General features: G+C 39.9%; 2 protein-coding genes across 5 annotated transcripts in view; one reads left to right on the top strand and one right to left on the bottom strand.

Moving 5' to 3' along the window:
• Positions 1-670: 670 nt before the first annotated feature.
• On the bottom strand, positions 671-9,140 carry rec114 (REC114 meiotic recombination protein). 2 transcript variants are annotated; one of them, XM_077624962.1, is made up of 6 exons: positions 8,349-9,134; positions 7,266-7,355; positions 3,838-3,921; positions 3,467-3,640; positions 2,137-2,217; positions 671-1,090 (listed from the first exon to the last, which is right to left on the bottom strand). In XM_077624962.1, exons 1-6 carry the CDS (start codon positions 8,433-8,435, stop codon positions 926-928), a joined length of 681 nt encoding a protein of 226 aa, XP_077481088.1. In that variant the 5' UTR covers positions 8,436-9,134; the 3' UTR covers positions 671-925. The 2 variants fall into 2 exon arrangements, with proteins under 2 accessions (XP_077481088.1, XP_077481089.1); XM_077624963.1 differs by lacking the exon at positions 7,266-7,355 and having other exon boundaries at positions 8,349-9,140.
• The window catches only part of hcn4 (hyperpolarization activated cyclic nucleotide-gated potassium channel 4), an 83,380-nt gene continuing 70,544 nt past the window's right edge, over positions 8,593-21,428 (top strand). For 2 of the 3 annotated variants that reach the window (XR_013305989.1, XM_077624946.1), the window contains exon 1: positions 10,068-11,327. Coding sequence is in view for 2 of the 3 variants with exons in the window: in XM_077624946.1 (XP_077481072.1) it covers positions 10,600-11,327 (728 nt within the window). In the remaining variant the exon portion in view is untranslated. Of the gene's footprint in view, positions 8,996-10,067; positions 11,328-21,428 lie in introns of those variants that run through there. The other variant, XM_077624954.1, reaches the window with a different exon arrangement.

Genomic DNA, 21,428 nt, shown 5'->3' with positions numbered 1-21,428 from the left:
ATATATATATATATATATATATATATATAAATATATATATATATATATATATATATATATATATATTAGTCTTCTTCCTCTTGAACATTTGTACAGCATATCATGGTCATTTAATGTTTGATTTCGTGACGCGGAGTCCACTTTTAATAGATCTTTTATGGTGAAGCACAGGCTTCAGTGACTGGCAGTATTGAAAATTTAATGAAGAGTGAATACAGAAATTTAATGTGTGTTAAAATGAACTAAATATCAATGGTATGTGTATTATTTGAATTTCCTTTTGAGAGTAACTTAGTGTCTTGTATATGTTGCAGTATGAGTGTTAAAATGATAGAAAATATTCTGTGAGGAAAAAAAATGATATTTTTTTTAACATTTCCTAATTTAATGAATATTTTTATTTTGTATTTTTCTTTGACTATATAGCATGGCTATAATCCTATGCAAAATGTATTCTTGAATAGATTAAATGGAGGGCAGTTTGTTTTCATCTGCCAAGCTTTAATATCGTGGGATCCCTTGGAAGCTGGCATAGCGACATTAACTGCTGTAGCTGCATGACTCCTCCTCCTTTCAATACAATGTACCGACGATGTGTGTTGCGATGGGAAACGGACCTGCGTTGTTGTGTGATCAGAGGGACCAGAGTATATAGCCACGATCAAACATGAATAAGACCAATATTTTTTTTCTGAATAAAAAAATTCAAAAACGATCTTTTTGGAATGCCTTGTTGAAGTTGTGTTAATCCAATCAAAAATCTAATATGTCCTAAATGCTAATACACAACTACAAAGCGGGTGACATTGGCAGCGCAAAGCGAGCAAAACTCCTACATAGGGAACAGCGTGGGAAAAACAGCAAACAAACAGAAAAGCGCAGCTCTAACTTGACCTCTTCTATGCCTTCAGTTGTTAATGATGACTCACTCTTCGAGTATTTTCTTCAGCTCACCCTCCACCTGATCCACAAAAGCCGGGAAGCTGGGATCCAGCAGACAAACGCGCACGAAGGCGTCCAGGTCTCGGGGTTGTGGAGGCGCGTGACGGTACAGCCCAGGCAACGTCAGTGGCGCAATTCCCAAGAGGTTCTGGTGAAATTCAAAAGCTAATGTTGGCACAACAGATTCTCAAAGGCCCGAAGCATTTTGTTTTATACTATGTCCCAAGTTCCCAACTTAATTAAAATTCAGGTTTGAATTTTATTTTCCTTTTATGTTGTCTATCACTCCCACCTGTACTTGTCAGTCTGGCCCCTTGTCTTAGCTTCCTCTAGCCATTTGTGTCTTGTCCACCAGATGAGCCCTTTGTGTCTCGTTAGTTTGCATGGTCAGTTTGATGTTATTTAACATTATGATCATTTAAAATGTTAATTCATTAACCCTTTATTGGGCAAGTGACTATTGTAATTTAAGCACATCACATTTTGGGTTATGTAGGCCACTATATTAATATTTGCGTTACAAGTGGGACCAGAAAATGTCCTCATACTGTATTATTACGCCAGATCTCAATTATGATTATATTATGTTAAAATGCGTAATTATTATTTTTATATAATTCTTTATACATGAAATACAAATTAACACATATTTTCATAAAAAAACTAAATGAATAGTGTTTGATTTTTTCAAATAAAAAAAATATATTAATTATTTAAACTTAAAATTATTATTATTATTTTTTAAATTAACTTAATGGCTTCCATTTAAGATGAAAGATGGCAAATTTAGTATTTTGGTTGCTTCTTTCAAATTTTAAAACAATTTATTTATTTTAAATGAGTCATTGGTTACAAATGAGTTAATTGAATGCTCCATAAAGGGTTAAGAAACATGTTTACATAAGTATTTTTTTGAATGTTTTTTACCAATATCTGTAAACTATTTTATTTTTTCTGTTGTAGCAAAATATGGATTGTTTGATGTTAATTAAAATAAAGTAAATCCCCCATTGGAAAAGAAAACAGCAAAACTTTTGAATAGTTGGTCATTTACTTTTCGATTAGTGGGAAGAATCCATTGAATTGGAATCCAGATTTTTGTGGAGGGGGTAGAATTGATTTTTTTTAGGCTCAAACACTCAGGCCACCTTGTTGTTGAGTAATTATTGGCTAAAGATGACTTGAATCAAATACCTCAGCAAGGCGCTTGATTGACAGTGATCCTTCCACAACCTCTGGTTCAGCTCCGGCTGCCTCACCCTGCTGTGGACACGGCTTCACACACAAAATGAAATGAGAAAACTGTGACCAGACACAGCACGACATCATAGAGTGGAGAGCCTAATCAATTGGCTTCATTACTAATTGAAAAATATCCAGCTCTCCCCTCCCCTCTCTTTTGCTCTTTTATCTTTACTGGGAACCCCTTCAGTGTGTCTGTTTGCTAAAAGGCCACATTCCACCCTCTAGGCACGGTGACCACCCTTATCTCATTCACTTCCTCTCTCACACATGAACTAATCGCACAACCTATTATTAGATAAAAATATCCCAAATAAAACATCTTCAAGGAATTAGAGTAGAGACGTTCCAAAATAGAACCACTGCCTCCCAATAGTCTTCTGTGTAATTGTGATTTACAGTAGCAATATTACGGTGTTTATTTTTAGCACTGGGTTGTTATGCGAATTATCATCAGATTGAGAAGGTGGTAACTCGTAATCATTACACAATATTTCCAAATAGAAGCTAATGGTTATATGTTTGATATCCAGATATGAATATAAAGGTATTACACTGACGAAATAGTCAAGAACATACTGACTGCATCAGTGCATCATAGTCCCTCAAGCTGCTGCGGCAGCAATGTGACCTCTAAAGATGACAGTGTTGTAAACAGCCCCATCTAGTGCCCAAGTCTGTGAAGCTGACCTAGTTGAGACAATCCTAATATATCAGCTGTCATCAACAGTCTCTGTCATTATCACTGCAGCGAGATGGCGGTTTGCTTTAGTATTATACGAACACATTACATTATTAAAATAAATCATTAAAAAAAACTCATCAATTACATTATATAACCATTAATGCAAATAGAATGTATGGAAAAAAATCCACCCCCCCCTCAAGACAGTCCATACCTTATAACTGATTTCCCATTACTAGTACGTAGGATTAGGTTATCAGTAACCAAAGCTAACACTGTAATAGATTTGTAATTTTAGCAATTTATTAGGAATATTTTTGGAGTGGTATCATCTATTCAATAAAACGTGCAAAAAAACAAAAATAAAACGAATTTCAACCCGAATGCCCCCAACGACCTTCCCAGCGCCTCCTTTTTTTTGTCTGTTACATGGGCAATCACTCTAATTGGTAAGGAAAAATATTACCTGTCTCCCCCCAAATGGTGACTCTAAATAGATTCTCAACTTTCACTTATAAGGGGGTAGAGTGTAATTAAAGTTAAAAAAAAAAAAATGTTATAGAATTTTAAGTCAAAAGGAATTGTAAAATGGGTCACCTGCGTCACTGCCACAGGGACGTCAGCGGGGGGCTGATTATTTGGCGGCAGGGCGTCTTCTAGAGTGTTGACGGGCACATACTCCCGGAGTCTTTCTGCGGCACTCAAGCACTCTTTGATGGCTTGCGCCTTGTTACTGCCGTCAAACTGCATCCTGATCATGCAGCCCGATCCCTGAGGAAACACGTTCAATTTTGCTGCTGTCACTCCGAGTCACGACTTGAAAAATCATTTTTATTTCTTTGTTATCTTTATGAAATCAGCATCTCATTATAACATAAACAAGGTTGTGAAGATTGCTTTTTATGGAACACAAAGCAAAAAAAGCCAATGGACAATAACTGACAGGCACCCCAAAAAAAATAGCTTACTTTTACGGAATTGCGAAGCAGCAGGTTGTCTGATTTCTGGTGGGCTTTGAGAACATTTCCAGCACCAATTAACGGAATTGTCTCCTGCAAAAGCAAAAATGGAAAAGTATGTACATTTTTGTATTGTATCATATTCATTCGAAACACGTGAGAGACAGCATTACACAAAGCCATTTGATGTTCACCCCATTACTATAACTCAAATCTGTCAGCAGGGGTCTCTATTTTCTCAGTTACTTTTGAGGTCCTGTTAGGCTCTGGAAAGTCCTTCATTTTGACGCAAGGATTAAAACTGAAAAGTGAGTAGTGGTGCGATGGGGAGCACCCTGGTCAGATGATTACCGCTGCCTCAACAAAATGTGATTATGGATGCTAATATCTGTTTGACCGTATTGTTTGAAGTGCATGCTTGTATGTGTTTGCTTCTGGTATTCTGGGTTTGTCCCACATTCCATAACAAACATAGGGTTCATTGAAGACCCCATATTGTCCGAATAGGACTGGGAATGGTTGGACGGCTATACGTGGCCTGAGACTGCATAAATATTAGGCAGAAAAGATTAGTAGTTGGATAGTTTTATAGGTAATGGTAAAAATATTCCCAGAAGTAAAAAAAAAGTAGCCATTGTCAGATATTACGGAAAGCACGGGCAAATAGGCTTAAGGACAGTTTTCTTCCCACATCCATCAGGACTCTAAACTTGCGCTAACACGACACAATCCCGTCAGATGTGTAATAACGTAATAACTTCAGGGTGAGGTAACAGGTAACATGAAAAGACGTTGGGCGGTGATCTGCCTCCTACTGGCTGACTGAAGGTAAGTGAAAGACAGTGAGAGGTAAGTGATCCGCTCGGGGGGTGATGCGATGTAACCATCACGGCAGAATGCCAAATTACGAGTCTGAAATTATTTTCACTTTTTGGGTCTTTTACCGGGAAAACGCACCTCATGGAGAAGCACCACCAATTTTGTCATACGCAGTTTCTGGGTATGATGACAATTAGGCTTTTGTCGAGTCAATGATGATGGAAAAACCTATGTCCAATTATATTTTTTAAAAACTAGTACTATTTCAGAGAAAGAAAGTTACAGAGTGAGCAGGTAAAGTAACGATAAAGTGTGTGCCATTTTATTAAGCTAATTTATGCCTGTTTCGTGTGTATAAATATTTGTGTTGTACATGCATGCAGTTGTCACATATCTCTTTTATTTGTTGTAAAAAAACATGTTTTCCTTTACAAAAGAGGTCTTGTGATTTGCATACTCAAGTTTCTGGGTATGATGACAATTAGGCTTTTTGTCGAGTCAATGATTATGACAAAGCCTATGTCCAATTATTGATTATTGATTATTATTATTGAGAAACCTTTAAAAAAATCACCCAATTAATAGGTCAAATTATCAACCATTTCCTGCTATGGTGACCCAGCAGCTATGTTGAAAAGAACCAACTTTATTTTTAAATTGACACATCTGTTTGCAGTCAAACCACCGTTAAAACTGCTGAAGGTCTTAGCTAAAGTCACACTATTCTTTCAAGCAAAAAAAAAATACGGTTCACAGCATCCACTGAGCCTTATCATGTGGCTTGTAGGCCTCCTAAGCTGACACAATTTGAAACTTCCTTGAGCGTTTACAGCTGAAATCTTTAATAGAGTCCTCTATCATTTTTGGTCAAAAGCTAGTTGCAATTTGACCTGAATTCCAGACTGACTGTTCCACACAAGATATTTAAGATTAAAGACATTCATGATTTAAAAAATGCATATATACCTATATACATTTTTTTAAAGCATGGTCAGATGCACACAGTTTGAAACTTTGCAGTCTGGAAATGGCAAGGTTAGATTGGCTGGTTAAAAGATTTACCCAAGTTTAAGCAATAATATACTAATAATGGCAATAAATAGGTCAAGGGTAAAACTATTTAATACTTCAAAAGTAACCAGCATGTACGACAACTTTAACACATGGATTATTATTCGTTTTTGCTATAATATTGTTGCATATGATAAACCCACCTATCTCCTGGCGAGCATCGTCATTTGGAAACCGGCATCACTAATTAATTGCAATGTTATTAAATCTTGCAATCTATAATGCAGGCAATCTACAATATAATAACAAGTGTGACACACTATAAATTGCCAACACCGCGAGCATGACATTTGCAGATCCAGCCAAGCCGTAATTTATTTTGTGAATTACATAGTAGCTAGTAGAGGTATGTGGCAACCAGTTTCATGGAATAAGCACATTGACGAGTCCGATGTGTGCATGTGGAACATCAAAATTAATTGCTGCATTGCGCAAGATGTACGGCGGCAATTCGACGATGGAAAAGTCAATGTATTCGGCAGACTGAGATTATCGTCCAACGTTGTGATGAGCAGCTGGAAACTTTCACCTCTGGGAGTTTCTCCCTTAAGGCACAGGAGGGATTTAAGACTCTTTTGTCCCTCCTGACACAGCAGCAATCTTAAAACAATTAAACAAACTAAACAAAGCCGGCATGGGCTTATAACCTCGTTAGCCTTTGAGAAATGTGTTATCGATGGCGTGATAAACAAGTAATCTGCAAATGCATGTTGGTGTGCGCAAGGTTTGCACAAAATGACAACAGTGGAAACAAGTGCGGAAGCCACAATGGACTATAAGTCGCAAATGTGCACATTCATTTGGACATGGGGGCTTATAACTTGGAAATTTCTTTATTTATACTTTGGCGTCTATGATTTCAATTCTAGCAGTATGTTTCTAAAATAATGCATCACATCAGAAAATACTGATAAAGCAGTGGCGGTCCGTGCATTTTCTCATAGTGGCTTCAACGAATCAATCCAACCCTAAAAACCTATTTTATGGCTATAAAACCTTGACTGCAGTTACAGCTGTGACACATAAAAAATAATCAATAAATCAATGCACAAAAATGGGGTAAAATCCACTTCTGAGCAGCATTTAATGATTAAATACAAATACTGGAGCTTTTCAGACATTACAATGGCAATGACGTATCCCTACGCCTGCGACAAGGCATTGTGGTGTTGCCAACTCGAAATCTGATTGGTTAAAGCAACAGTCTTATCGACGCTTGTTTAATGCAGCAGAGCCTGCAGAACTGATTGTGAAGGCCTTGAGGCAGATTTCTGACCCTGGCAACAAAACAATGGCTGAAATGTGATCGGTTAAATGCTTCAATATGAAAACACACCTCTGGAAGCAGTGCAACCAGGGGGAAAAGCAATGAAAGGAAGCTAACAGACAATTTGGAATTATTTAATAAGTATCAATGGACAAAATATAGTTTATGATGACGTTTATGATGCCCGCCACTGTGATAAAGGAATCCATCTTTGAGAAACCCTAACCCTAACCCTAACCCCCACAACAACAAACACCCAAGAGTTCAATCACTCTCTTACCAGGCATTCCTGTCCCTGTACAACCATCAAGTATCCTGGCTCCGAGATCGTGAAGATAATTTCAGGTCCCCCTATTTTTGCTTCAAAAATCTGTTGATGTTAGAAAAAAAGATGGTGTTTTAAAATAGGATATCATTTAAAAAATGGCATTGTATACAAATAACACAGATGGAATTTGAACTGGCAACCATTCACAAACTAGATGTTTTACTCTATAAAATTAATTTATGCGTTAATGGAAAGCCAGACTACACCCTAGACTGGTCGCCAATCAGTCGTAGGGCACACAGAGAGACAAACAACCATCCACACCCCCAATCATACCACCACCAGCGGGAATTGAGCCCACGCCTGCCCCCACCAAAGTTAGGCAAGTGAACCACTACACCACGAGGCGCTCTTAATATTTAAAATAAACCAAATAAAACAAAAGAAAAGTAAGATTGGGTTTAGTTCCCTTTTAAAACAACTGGAAATTCTCAAACAGTATGTCTGATTTTAAAGTGTTTGATTGTTAGAATCTACTTCTCAAGTATGAAATGACTTGGTATGACCATTTGAATAGGGGGGAAAAGATAAAGTGACCAGGGTTAACTGTATTTACAATGAATTGATCCCAACATGATCTGTTTGTCAAGTACAAAAAAAAACATGGAAAATTGTCTTCCCATTCAATGGGAAGAGAGTCAGTAAGTAATTGTGCAAGTATACTGTCTTTTTTTGGGGCTCCTGTTATTATAATGCATTTTGGCTCACTGTCACTCTGTGAAAGCTTGCCAGGTGGTTGAGTAAAAACACAGCCACTGTAATTGCTTCTATTGACAGATAAAACAAGGGGGAATCTTAAGGCACAAACCAGGAAATAAACCATATTTCTTTGGATTGATTCTGTATATTTACGCACGCGATGAACAAAAAGAGACATTAACTATCACATTTGAAAATAAACATGAAGATCCAGTGGTCCAGACAATACATTTCAAAGCATATTATGATAGTTAAGTACAACTAGTATTAGTAACTTTTGAGAACAAACTTCGAGGCTGGTCAATGCAATAATTATTGTGATATATGGACATTTACCTTCCAGGATTCCCTCTTGTCAGTCTCACCGGAGGCTAGAATGAGCCGTCCATATCGTTTCAAACACCACTTCACACAGCTGGCCATTTGAAATGATCGGTTATTATTTGAATATGATGTATTCCTCGTGTATTCCTTTCGGGGGAAATGTTTATATTTCGCTAAACAGATGTTCCCACTATCTAGTTATCCTGGGGGGTTTCGGCGTTTACAACTTTACGCTAGGAAAATTTCGCACATTGGTCTCCGACGAAGCGTTTTACTTACAGTTTTTATAGTTGCATAGTTACACTACTACAAGGAAACTATTTAGTTTATTGACGAACTTTTAGCTAACTAGAAACAAAAACAGGTGGATGCCCCCCATTCATTTCCGGTCATTGAAGGTAACTTGTTGCTAGGCAGAATATGCCAAGCATCTCTCTGCTCAAACATCTTTTTATTAATTAGATATCACTAATATAGCCTAAAACTAGCATTTTGAGGGAAGGGGATAAGTACTTTTGTTTTTCAATACTCTTGTACCAACATGAATTATTTTTCAGAGTTTATGTTTTTTCTAAATTGGTCAATTTTGAGTTTCGAAAATGTTTGTTGGCTTTAAAAATGGCGCCTGCACAGCTGGACAACTCTCCTTGTATGCTTTCGTGAGTATCTAATATTCTTTTTGTTGTTAAACTTGCAACCATGTTGATATTATTTAAAAATAATAATAATACTCAAAACTCTGTTCCCTGCTTTCCCCTGTGATCCATTTGAATATTCAACTTCCTGTGGCTAAATCAAAACATCCCCATAAGGAAATATGTGACCTACATGGAATAAGCTTTATTCACAATTGGGAATATACATGACAAACACTATAGAAAACCGTGATTGACCGTATTGTACTGTGTAAGTTTCTATGCTTAGAAAAGTATGATACATAATATGTATGCCTGATTAACACACACACACACACACACACACACACACACACACACACACACACATGCACACACAGTGTGTTTTATTTTATTGTTCTTGGTTATTCCCCTGTCATGTTTTGTCTTTTGGTCTGGTTTTAATCTGGTCGATTCGTCTGTATGTCTTGTCCTTTTGATCATCAATTAATGCCAGCTATTGTCGCCTGTTTTTATTGAATGTGTCAAGGCATGAACTTTGTCCTGTATGGAACTCATAATTACCGTGTATTTCAATAACTAGGTATTTCTATTACTATACTGGCAAGCATCTGAGAGCTTCGCTTATATTATAAAAGTAGATCATTTCCAAATGACATTGTGAAACAGCGCCACCTGGGGGTCGAATCACCCCAAATGTGACAACAAACCCCACTCTCCCCTCCAGTATAACTTACTGGCAACAAGTAGTAGTATGGGGAAAAAAACGTGTTTCAATCCAACCTTGACCCAATTGTAATCATCTTAACTCGCAGATGATGGATCCATAATTGCTCGCAATGATTGCAATTACTCCCAATTAGAGAAACCAGCATTTTTTCTTCTTCTTTATCCCGCATGAATACGTATATTATTATCCTTTTTGGAGGCTGCACGGGGTTTGAACCTGGGTACCTGTAGCCTGCTCGGGGAGAGCATCATTTTAAGAATGGGAAGCACATTTCGCCTTTCAACAAGGTGGGCTGAGCTTGAGCCCCCCTCGCTCCTATGGCAACCCAACCCGATCATGCATATTCACACGTTCACCTAAACTCGCCTCGGCCGCTCCGGATGGATGGAATGGGGGTGATGTCAGCGCGTGAGCCCCGTGGAACGCCGCGTGCGTGTTCCCCACCATGATCGTGGTCTCGACGACGTCTCGGTGAGAAAAGCCAGCCTCGCTTCGGACCCCTCCGTGCCGCCTAAGCCCACCTATACCCCTCCCTCACATGTCAGGCAAAGGTGACTTTCAGGCAGTTTGTTGGAGAGGCGCAAGGATGTGCGCCGTGGCCGAGCGGACCGCCCAGGCTGTGCGTGAGGAGGACGCACGCGAGCTGCCAGGTAGCCGAATCGTCATTTAGAAAAAAAGGAGCCCCCAAATGCGCCGTTCGTTTTATTAGGAGCCACCGCCACCACCACCAGGACCACCATCCCCACTATCCTCATCCCCATCCACAGGAGCAGAAAGGCGAGCGTGTCATGTGTTGCAGGCTTTCGGGGAGCGCTCACAAGCAGATCAGAAGCACCACCCGGGGCTGCTCATTTTGCCCAAGCGATCTGGATTCCTTCCATTTTCGCTCCGTGGCATAATGGACAGGTTGCATTCGTCCATGCGTAAACGCCTCTACAGTTTACCCCAGCACATCGGACACAAACCGTCCATCATGGGCGAAGGAGAAGACGCAGACAAGGACACGCGAAGGAAGAGCATCCGGATGAAGCCCCTGCCGTCGCCCACCTCCGGGGGCAGCTGCAGATGCTTGGGGGAAACCAGGAGCGGCGAGTCGCTCATCATGGAGACCGACATCGGGAGACCGATCAAGACCAGCTCCAACGGAGACTGCCGGAGGTTCCGGGGCAGCCTCTCGTCCATCACTAGTCGCCATGTGCACGACTCGGACTCGGCGGAGGAGAGGCGTCTCATCGCTGAGGGGGACGTCACCCCGAGCGAGGAGAGCCCCCCCAGGGCAATCGGTGAGGGCGCCACGGAGCAAGGCGGCGCGCAAGGGGCCGGCGGGGGGGACGCTTCTTCCAGCGGCGGTGGAGGTGGCGGTGGCGGAGGTGGTGCACCCCCGAGCGAGTCCCAAGCGGACAGCCGACCCGGCTTCATAAAGTTGGATGGGATTGATCAGATACTGCCTGACGACGAGCGCTTGTACCAAGCCGGCTTCATGCACCGGCAATTCGGGGCCATGCTCCAGCCGGGGGTCAACAAGTTCTCCCTGAGGATGTTTGGAAGCGAGAAGGCGGTGGAGCGAGAACAGGAGCGGGTTAAATCGGCCGGATTTTGGATTATTCACCCTTACAGTGATTTCAGGTAACCAGAATGCACTCTGTCACTTTGCACTGTGGATGTCTTTTGATCACATCGACCTCTTTCCCCCTATTTTTTGGGGTGATTAGAATTTATTCAAGAAACATAATGGGAAAAATCTTGCAGAGAATAGTATATAATATTGTTTTTATATATAGTTGTGGCTGTATAACTCTGCTGGTGTTGGTGGTTGTAGCCTACCAGTGTAGAGTTTGCATGTTGCTTTGTTTTCTCTGAGTACTCTGGTTTCCTCCTCTAGTCCAACAGATTAATTTAGATTTAAATTGTCCTCACATTAACTAGAGTCAATATTTATTGCACATGCTGTGCAGGTGGTTACAACCTGTCGATTTTAAACTCCTCGCATGAACTTTTCTGAGCCGTAATAGGCCCACTCACCTTAGGTTTTCCACCTGTGCCTATTACAATGAACACTGATTCTCACAGTTATTTTTTTCTCCATTTTATGTTTAGGAAAAATATTTAAAATAAGTGAAGGTCACCCCGTCATACGGAACCTCGGTTTCCTTAAAATGCATGTGCTATTCTTGAGAAATCTGCATTTAATGCACCCATTCCCAAGCAGCAAATGTAGCCAGTTCAAAACAATTGAAACCCATTGGCTAATTTTTCCCTAGACTTTACGAAGCATGCGGCATTTGTACGAGGACGAGGAGTACGCGTTATATTTTATATTGAAAGTTATTACACATATTTAAATTTAAAAACCTCAACTGTAAGATTAACAGCAGCAGTATTTTTCCATTATGCAGATCCCTTAGTGCCCTTGAGATTGTTATTGGCCATATGCATCTTGATTGATAACCACATGAACAGCTTGGCCTTTTATTTTGGCCGGGTAGACTTTTGTAAGGCAACCCAATACTTTTGAACATTTTTTTTTTTTTTCAATTCAATTCAATTTATTTGGCAATAAAAAAAGCACTAGGCTAAGGGCCATGTAACAAGTAACATGTAACATTATCTGTGTCATTTAGCCATATTGTCAAAAAGAAAAATAATATGAATATGAAAAAAAAAATGAAAAATGTCCATATAGCTTGTTAGGAAGTAATGAAAATGCCCCACCTCCTTCTACTTGCTCATTTCCTGTAGCTCGGTAATTAAGGAGGGAAATATTTAATTACAGCCAGTGTCAGATTTAGTTCACCGGTGCAGCAATTCACTGAAGCTACATTGTGATTCTGGCAAATTTCCCTTTTTTCACATTAAATCTTGTTTCATTAGCATATTATTGGCAATGAATGAATCCCATCATAGTATTCTTACTGTATAGTAGTTATCAAAGTGTTTGTAATGTAACAAGATTTGTTACTGTGAGAGATGTGCATACACTATATATAGTGAACATATGCTTGGTTTATGAAAAAAAAGCTAAATCAGATTTTCATCTTGAGTAAATTAATATTTACCATTATGGCAGACATCAGTGTTGGGTTTAATTTTGATTTAAGCGCAATTTGTCTTCTCAGTGAGTGAAAAATAATAGCATGAAATTGGTCTAAATGTGGGACAGGTGTATAGAGAGTGTGAGAAGTCTAGTCATCCGTTATTGCCACTGCTGATCCTTGTGTGGGGTCATTGGGGGGGGATACGGATTGAGTGTGGCCCAGGATATATCCTGGATATGTCACCACTCCAGTCCATCCAAAAGAATGACATGAAGATCAGCTACCATTACCTACATGGTTTGTTGTTTTCACTCAACCATTCAATGTCAGCCTTTCTGATACTGGAACTAATATTTAAGAATATTTGATAAAGCTCTTTATACTTGAAAATGCATGGCACGTAAATAATATCAAGGTATGTGAAGGTTATTCTGCTGCAAGTTTTCATTTAACTTTCAGACATGCTAGAAGTCTCCTGCACTCTTTGATTTCAAATAAAATCGCACTAAGATGTTGCATTCTGCAAATATGAAAATATTACTTTTTAAGTGCTAAAAAGTATTTGAAAAAAGTGTTAGATTTTGCATATATGACTCTTTTCACCGAAAATCAATATCAACAAAGTCACCACACTTAAATATTTTGTTCGGAATTGAAATTTCATCTTAAATGTATCCCTTAAAGCATGTGTCAAAGTGGCGGCCCGGGGGCCAAATCTGGTCCGCCGCATCATTTTGTGTGGCCCGGGAAAGTAAATCGTGAGTGCCGACTTTTTGTTTTAGGATCAAATTAAGATGAAGAGTATAGATGTATACTAAATTTCCTGATTTTCCCCCTTTTAATTTAATAGTTGTAATTTTTTTGTAATTTTTTTCTGTGTTTTTAGTTCAAAAATCCTTTTGTAAAATCCAAAAATATATGAAAAAAGCTAAAATAAACATTGATTTTGATCTATAAAAATGAATATTCAGGGATTTAATCCACTTCTCTTAATCCATTTATTTTAAAAAAAATCTAAATATTATATCTAAAATGGTCCGGCCCACGTGAAATCAAGTTGACGTTAAAGCGGCCCGCGAACCAACCCGAGTCTGACATCCCTGCCTTAAAGTATCATCACAGACAGACAATTTTAAGAGTGAGTAAATATTAGATAAATACCAGACTTGGTATATGAGACCCTGAATAGCAGGGTGCCACTGTAGTTTGAACCAATTAAAGTTACACAGATGGCCATTTTGGTCATGCGCCTTTCTTACTGTTTGACCCCCTTGCTCTGCCAATTTCTTTTGCTCTCTTACTCACCGTGTTAAATGTCACCAGAGAGGCTCATTTGGGGCTTGGGGAGAGCGTCCTCATACCGAAAGGTCAGAGGTTTGGCTCTGGCCCTCGGTTTTGAAATGTCTTTTTGAGCGGGGATGCAGAAACAGGCTGCGGTACTGCTCTCGCTGCATGCAGATGATGCATGTGAGCAAAGTCTAGAAATAAAAATGTACTGATAGGCTCCTCTAACAAAAAAGGAGGAAAAAAGTTAACTTGGTAGAGAGCTGGGAGAAAATGTGACCCATGATTATGTGTTCCTGTCTAGGATGTACCCTCTTAGTTAGTTACCCTTATATTTAGTTATATCTGTTATGCCAGAAATGGTACTCAATCAACACCGTGTTTAGTACTCAATGCCACTTAACAGGGGAAGTCGTCTTCTATCATTTAATGCCGCTTGAAATTTAAATTTTGAAAAGTCAGGAACTTATAGGCTTTGTTATTTGTTAGTAGATGCTGATACTGACACCGAAATTTTAGTGCATTAGTTCAATTGGTATGAGAGTAATACAAATTGTGACTTGATACCATAATTTCACATTTCCTGGTTGCACATCATCGCCCACAAGGCTTTGTCTTGGTGAGTTCTGATCTTGGATAGTGTGATTTTGTGTGCAATTTAATGGTGGAACAGTTTTAATGTTCTGGAATTGAAACTCACCATTACAGGTCTATGTCATACTTTAGTATGAATTAAGCATGGTTTCCCTAAAAATATCAAATATAGCATTATTCAATGAAACCAGTGTTTTTCCACTGGTGACAGGGAAAAGGCAAGGAACACCACTTTTAATGCACCATTTCACAAGTAAATGAAACTATAATGGACCATTTCTGAGCTACCTCTCGGAGGAAATCCATGTCATTAGTCGTTTGTCAGCATTAAAGTAAAAGTTTTCTTCTTCCTGAAATAATGGGAAAGTTAGATGTAAGTAGCAATGGCGTGCCATGTCAGAGAAATGACACTTTCACGTCAAGATGACTTTCAGCTTGTATTTGAGTTTTAATGCGCTGAGGGGGAAATGCTACTTTGGACACCTACATTCTCCAAAATCAGGATGAACACAAGACAAGATGAGCCTAATTAAACTACACAGGGATCTGAGTGGGACCTTTTTAATGGGGCCGGCAAAGAGAAGGGTCGCCGTGACTAAAAGTTTTATTCCCATGTCTGCATCAAAGCTTTAGTGCTATAATCTCAAATTAGAGTGTCACAAGGAATCTAGTAGTCGTCACCGCGCCAGAATTCGGCAGAAATCTTCCCTTGTCAAGTATTGTGTAACACTAAGAAGCGGGGAGGAGCGGTATCCAGCCATGGAAAAAGACGGATTAAAAATGGCATCATAATCCAATCTATAGCCTCATTTTCCACATCCAAAGCCCAGCAGTCGCCTTCCGCGAGATGCGGTCAACGACATGGTGACACTGAGCACCCTAAAAAAGATTCTTTTAAACGAGAAAGCCTTTTAAGACCACTCGAACCAAAAATATCTGCTGATAAGAGTTTTTATTCCTGTTACTCCACATTATGTCGCATTAGTACTTATCGATGATACTGTATATATCCTTGGTCATAGATATTGAAAATTAATGCACTGGAACCTGTGAGGGTCCAAATTGTGATCTGGAATTTGATTTCTTAAAATTTGAACCGATTTATAGTAGCCAAGTTCTTGCCAGATACACGGCCTTCTACTTTAAAATATTCGAACAATGCGAAATCTATTTATTTGGGAAAATGCGTCAACTTTAAAATGGACATTTAGTTTTGTTGTTTTCTCCTTCATCCTCTGTTGTAACCAAATTCTAGTTTGGGCTCCCCAAGTGGCATTAAAATCAGTAATGTCTCATTGACTTTTAATTACTTGAATTGCACGCCATTTATTTTAGAGTAGTACCTCCAAGCTGTCTGCCTGTATATAAATAAAAGACGGAAACAAAGTGGTTTCAAAGAACCGCTGAGAGGTTGGAGGGATTCACTTGCCGACTCCTGCAAAGGGATTTCACTGATTGACAGAAAGTGGAGGACGACCAAGCCCCATTTCCCATATTAGGGCCAGGGGGCTTAACACAATCTTGGCTGTAAATGAAGGGAGAAAAAGTTAGAATGTGTAACACTTTCCTTTCTCTTGGGAAAATGTGAAAGATTTTCCAACAGGTGTGTTTTGAAAACTCTGAATCATTAGATATTTAAAAAGCACTCTGTGATCAAAAGGGGGGGACTTTATCCACGGCAACAACGCACTCGTAAACGAACAAACAAATTTAAATTAACTTGGATTAATATATACAGACACTCAAACATACGTTTAATGTAACTTTACACAAAACTGAAATCCAATTTTGTTTTATTTTTTTTTACCTTCGTTCTGGGCGGGTTAGCTGTTTGCCACGCCTCCACCCTCACGTTCGCTATCGATGGGCTGTTTGCTGTTGTATTCCCTTCAAAATATTCCGAAAATGATGCACACAAATGTCCTCACAATAGGATAACGCACGACCATTTGCCAACGAGAAGTAGTCTTGAATGAGCGATCGCGGGAGCTACCCACGTATTGATTGTGGGTGAGAAAGGGTGCCATTGGCTATGAGTGTTGTGTGCACGAGTATACTACATTACCCAGAAAGCCCTCTTTTTGACTGCGCATGCGCATTGTGTAAATAACAGTAATAATCATAGTATTGTCATGAGATTCTTCTATAGCATTTTAGTCTCTCTTTTAGGCCATCGTCGCCCTTCTAGAAAATGATCGGCTATCTCAAGCATTCGCATAAGACAACAGGCGAGTGATGTGTGTCTACCTCGGAAGGAACGACAACCTTGGATATTTCACAGCGGTTGATCATTGCTGATTTGAGTGTGTTTTGGTATTGATTTGTTTGGCTCTGAAGGATGGCAGTGAGCATGCCATTGTCGAGTGTATTGAAAAATGAGATGTGTGGACACGCACTGTCGTGATGAAGGGTGCTGAGGCTCTCTTTCGATGGTGGTTACCTGACAAAAAGGTTAAAGGTAGATTGTAAAAGCCTCTCGGTGTAGCTATATTATGCATCAACCTTCCGTGTAATGACACCTCTGATGTTTATGAGACCTGCTAGCAAGATTTAAATGTTTTAATGAGTAACCTCATGACTCTGCCGACTAACAAAGTAGAGGGGATCCTCAGTTATTAATGGCATACTGGTCCTTTGGTGGTGGCATAGCCCAAATGTGCCAATAAGTTGAAAGGCATCACACATTAGTTAGACATAATCATAGTAAATATTTGTCCCTCCGAGCCCGAGTGGTGGCTCAGTGGTCTGAGCGCCCCGCTGCCGTTGTGGTGGCCTAGGTTCTATACACACCTGTGTGGGTTGTGTCAGAAAGAGCATCTGGTGTAAAACTTGTGCCAAATCTATCATGCGGATGGACAGTTTTGCTGTGGCGACCCCTGAAAGATAAGATGAAAGTCAGTCATTTGTATGACCTCTGCAATATATCAACATTTACAAGTATACAAGCAGCTGCAAATATTGGTGAGGCTCCGGGCATGAGACCACCTCCTTAAGCACAAGCCTTAAATTGGCACAAATAAAAAAGTACATGTGTAGATTTAAATATTGCATTATTTATTTACTGTATGTTTGGTGTGGCTTAGTAAAGAACCAGAAAGTGGCCAACTCGCGATAAGCTTGAGCTTGCTTGCATCCTCAACGCTCCCCATATTAGTGGGTGTGGAGAGAGAACAATGAGTATACACTCACATTGGTGATGTCACACTGTGACCAATTTTAAAATGTATCGTTTCCAGAGAAATAATTCTTTTCTCAAAGCAATTCCAATCAAAATATGACATAAGTCACCCACTTCAACCAGAGCACACTTCTAATGCTATTTATGGCACTCGGACGTTTTGTCGAAAGACGTTTGGTCCCCGGACGTTTGGTCGACCGGACGTTTGGTCCCCGGACGTTTGGTCGACCGGACGTTTGGTAGAACGGACGGGGTGTCGACCGGACGTTTGGTAGAACGGACTCTCTCTCTCATGATTATAATTTTGAGAGCAAGAGATTACCTGGTTGCTCGCTTTTAACAGTAAACTCTCTGTCATAATTTGACTGCGAGCAAACCCGGCGACCAAACATGCGGTCGACGGCCCATCTGTTCGACCAAACGTCCGGGGACCGAACGTCTTTGGGCGAAACGTCCGGTCACGGCTATCTATCCTATGCATGAAACTGTGACAAATATTGAGAAGGACTTTAGTGCCTCTTCAATAGTAGTAGGACACAAAGAGTACGTATATTAAAACGATAACGAAAAACCCAGGCTAATGAAAGCAGAACTAGTTCACGGTAATGAACCCCTTTGGATTTAAGACGCATGAATGAATTGAACTACATCATGTCAGCTTTTGCCTTTTAATGGAACAATCTCTCATAGTGCTAATCTGCAAAGAGGTGCAACACACTCAGGTTATACAGATCCTGAATAGCCGGCCACCCCCCCTTCCCCCCATCAGTTTATGTTGAATAACTCCCTCGTTTAATTTAGCAACAGTTAAACGTAGGGATTACAGAGAGTTCTGGCCCAGTCCCGAAAGTATGCTAGTCAAAATAGGCTGCCCACTCTCATCCACAAATATTGAGCCAAGAGATTATTATGGCCCAATTTATTTAATGGAGGGAGCCCATACAGAGTGTGTTTGGCTGCAGGGTGGAAGAAGGTTGCCCGTCACTGTGGTGGAATGATTGAACGCTACCGTGTGACCTCCCTCACTTAAACGAAGCAGTGCGAAGCCTGAACGACTCTAAAAAATTATTTTTTTCATTTTGCATATCAGACATTCAGATTCCCCCCCACCACCACCTTTCCCTGCTGATGTCATTTAATGCTGCTTCCCGCATTAAAAGAGTTTAACCTTGTGACGGTAATCTGGAGGCGAGATTATATTGATTGATTGGACATCATATACATTTTGAAAATGGGCAAGCCAGCTGCCATGGTTGATGTATTTGACTTGCCTAACAAATGTAATGTTGTGTGTCCTTCCCACTCCGTCATCTTCTGCGCTGCCACATCAATTTATAATCTCCCCAGGTGTATACACACTCGCCTGCCAAGACCACTTTTAACACCTTCAACACCACAGTTACTTTATATCCAAAACCCCGAGTTGGGATAGTTGACGCTCTGAGCAGAATCTGCCATCACTTTAATTTGACTCAACGGTTTAGTTGGGGTCGATTGAGGCAACATTTCTTATGCTTCCATGACAGCAACATTCAATAAGAAAAATTATATTACTCTTTTGCGACACTTCTGAACTGAAAAAAGATCCAATTTAAACATTTTTTTTTCTTTCTGCACACTCCTAAAATCAATTGCATTTTACTAGCGGGTATAACGTTTAAAGGGGGCTTATTAGAAAATTTACTACACTCTTTAATTATTAATATGGAATTGTTCCAGTCAGATCACTTGTGTTTCCGAAAACTCGAAATGTAAAGACTATTATTACCTTGCAGTTCAGATCATGATTTAGGTAGTCAAAATTCACCAATTTTCTCGTGTTAAAGACAAAAGCAGTCTGAGTGCAAAGGTTTATCTTCAACTTGTCAAAATCATGTTTTAGAAGCCCACCGAAGATGTCAAATTTGATGGAAGTGACCTTCAAAAGTCATCAATTTAATTTGCCAATACGTAATTGTAATGTGTGTCCGTGTATTATATTTTTAACATATTCAAGTTCATGAGTATTACATTTTTAAGCAATCTTAACTCAGAGGTTGAAAGATGGATTCTGTCTTGCATGTGGCATGGAAGTGACCTCCGTGGACCTTGTATTTTTCCTTCTGAATTTCTATTGACACGCTCTATTTCTGGCCATGCATTTATTTCACTGCCACACATCCCATTGATGGGGTAAAGGGAGAAAGAGTTGGGAAAAGGCAAACCAAACTGGAAAAAAAAGACAGTTCCTGCTGGAATTTTTGAGGCTGCTTCCACTTAACATATGAATTGGGCAAAATGTGTCACGGCTTACTGTTATGAAACTGACACCTCACGCTGACTATAACAGCGAACCCAGCAGTATACTGAGAAATATGACTAATTATTGATCGTTTTTAAGCCCATTCAAATGTGTGATTATAATTGTCCTCGAAGCTTGGCGGAAAATTCTACGTAGAAGTTTTATAACATACAGTACTTGATACACTTATGGGAGCACCTTCATCTTTTGTAATATTTAATCTATTAAGACAACACAATGCACATCTACCCATTGCCTATCCTCTATGTGCTTAAAGTGTAGTTTGTCTAGCAGTGTGTAAATGACATCTTTCCTTGCTGTTGACCTCTTCATGTACACGTGCACACCTCAGCCTCTGCTATATCTCGCACACACAGGTTAACCTTTTCAGCTAAGGTCTGTGTCCCAGGTGCATACTCACACCCCTTGTCTCTCTGAAATTGATTTCTTTCTCCCCCTCTCCCCACCAGCACATACCTCTCCCACTAGACCTGATGAGAAATGGTCGAGATGTGATATGTCGCTTGAGGGGCCTCTCTGCGTCCAAGGAACAGTGCATTAGAAAGCACTTAAAATTAAAAAAATATGCCCCCACTGGGAATGGAAACAGTTTGTTAAACCTTAGAAGCAATTAGCAGAATGTGTCCAAAGGCTAAGTAGGTACTACTTATGTCAGTGGTCAATTCATACCTCGACTGTTTACCACAATACCCATGAAAAGTTTCACTAATTATGATATGAATTGCCAAGTGGTGTCTCTATAGAAGGCATGTATCAGTTTTAGACAACCTCAATGACACTGGTCAAAGTAGCCTACTAAATAACTAATTAATGATGGAACATGAAAAATAAATGCCTCAAGGCTGGTACAGTGGTACCTCAACATACGAGCACCCCGACATACGAGCATTTCGAGATACGGGTAAAATTTCGAGCAAATAATTATCTCTAGATACGAGAAAAATTTCGAGATACGAGAAAGCCAGGTGGCCAAGACATGAGAGGCTGTTTATCATCTTTTTTTCCGCATCTCTTTCGTGTATAGATATCTACGAGCACTGAGCGGAGCGTTGCATTTTTTTCAGCTTTTTTTTTCCGTCACTCGGCACAAATGGCGGAGCGATCGCTACGAGTATGTATTACTTCTCGTTGGCTGCTCATAAGAACATCAGGGGCACTAGCTCGCAACTCCCTTTTTGTAATGTCTCTGCGAGCACTGGGCGGAGCGTTGCATTTTTTCTACCTTGGCCTGTTAGCTCCAGTTAGCAAAGCGATGCTAATTCAAGACTACTTCTCGTTGACAAGTGGTCATGCGTTATCCTATTGTGAGGACATTTGTGTGCATAATTTTCGGA

The sequence above is a fragment of the Stigmatopora argus genome, chromosome 2 (genome assembly GCF_051989625.1).
Source record: "Stigmatopora argus isolate UIUO_Sarg chromosome 2, RoL_Sarg_1.0, whole genome shotgun sequence".
Lineage (NCBI taxonomy): Eukaryota > Metazoa > Chordata > Actinopteri > Syngnathiformes > Syngnathidae > Stigmatopora > Stigmatopora argus.
Note: the sequence above shows the minus strand (reverse complement) of the source record. Positions and strands in the feature narration are given on the sequence as shown.

Bases quoted from the DNA above. Each gene is read 5' to 3' on its own strand.
- rec114 (XM_077624962.1), bottom strand. From the start codon at position 8,435: ATGGCCAGCTGTGTGAAGTGGTGTTTGAAACGATATGGACGGCTCATT. The intron at 7,356-8,348 runs GTAAATGTCCAT...TAACATCAACAG, and splicing joins ACAAGAGGGAATCCTGGAAG to ATTTTTGAAGCAAAAATAGG. The intron at 1,091-2,136 runs GTATTTGATTCA...GAATTTCACCAG, and splicing joins CAATCAAGCGCCTTGCTGAG to AACCTCTTGGGAATTGCGCC.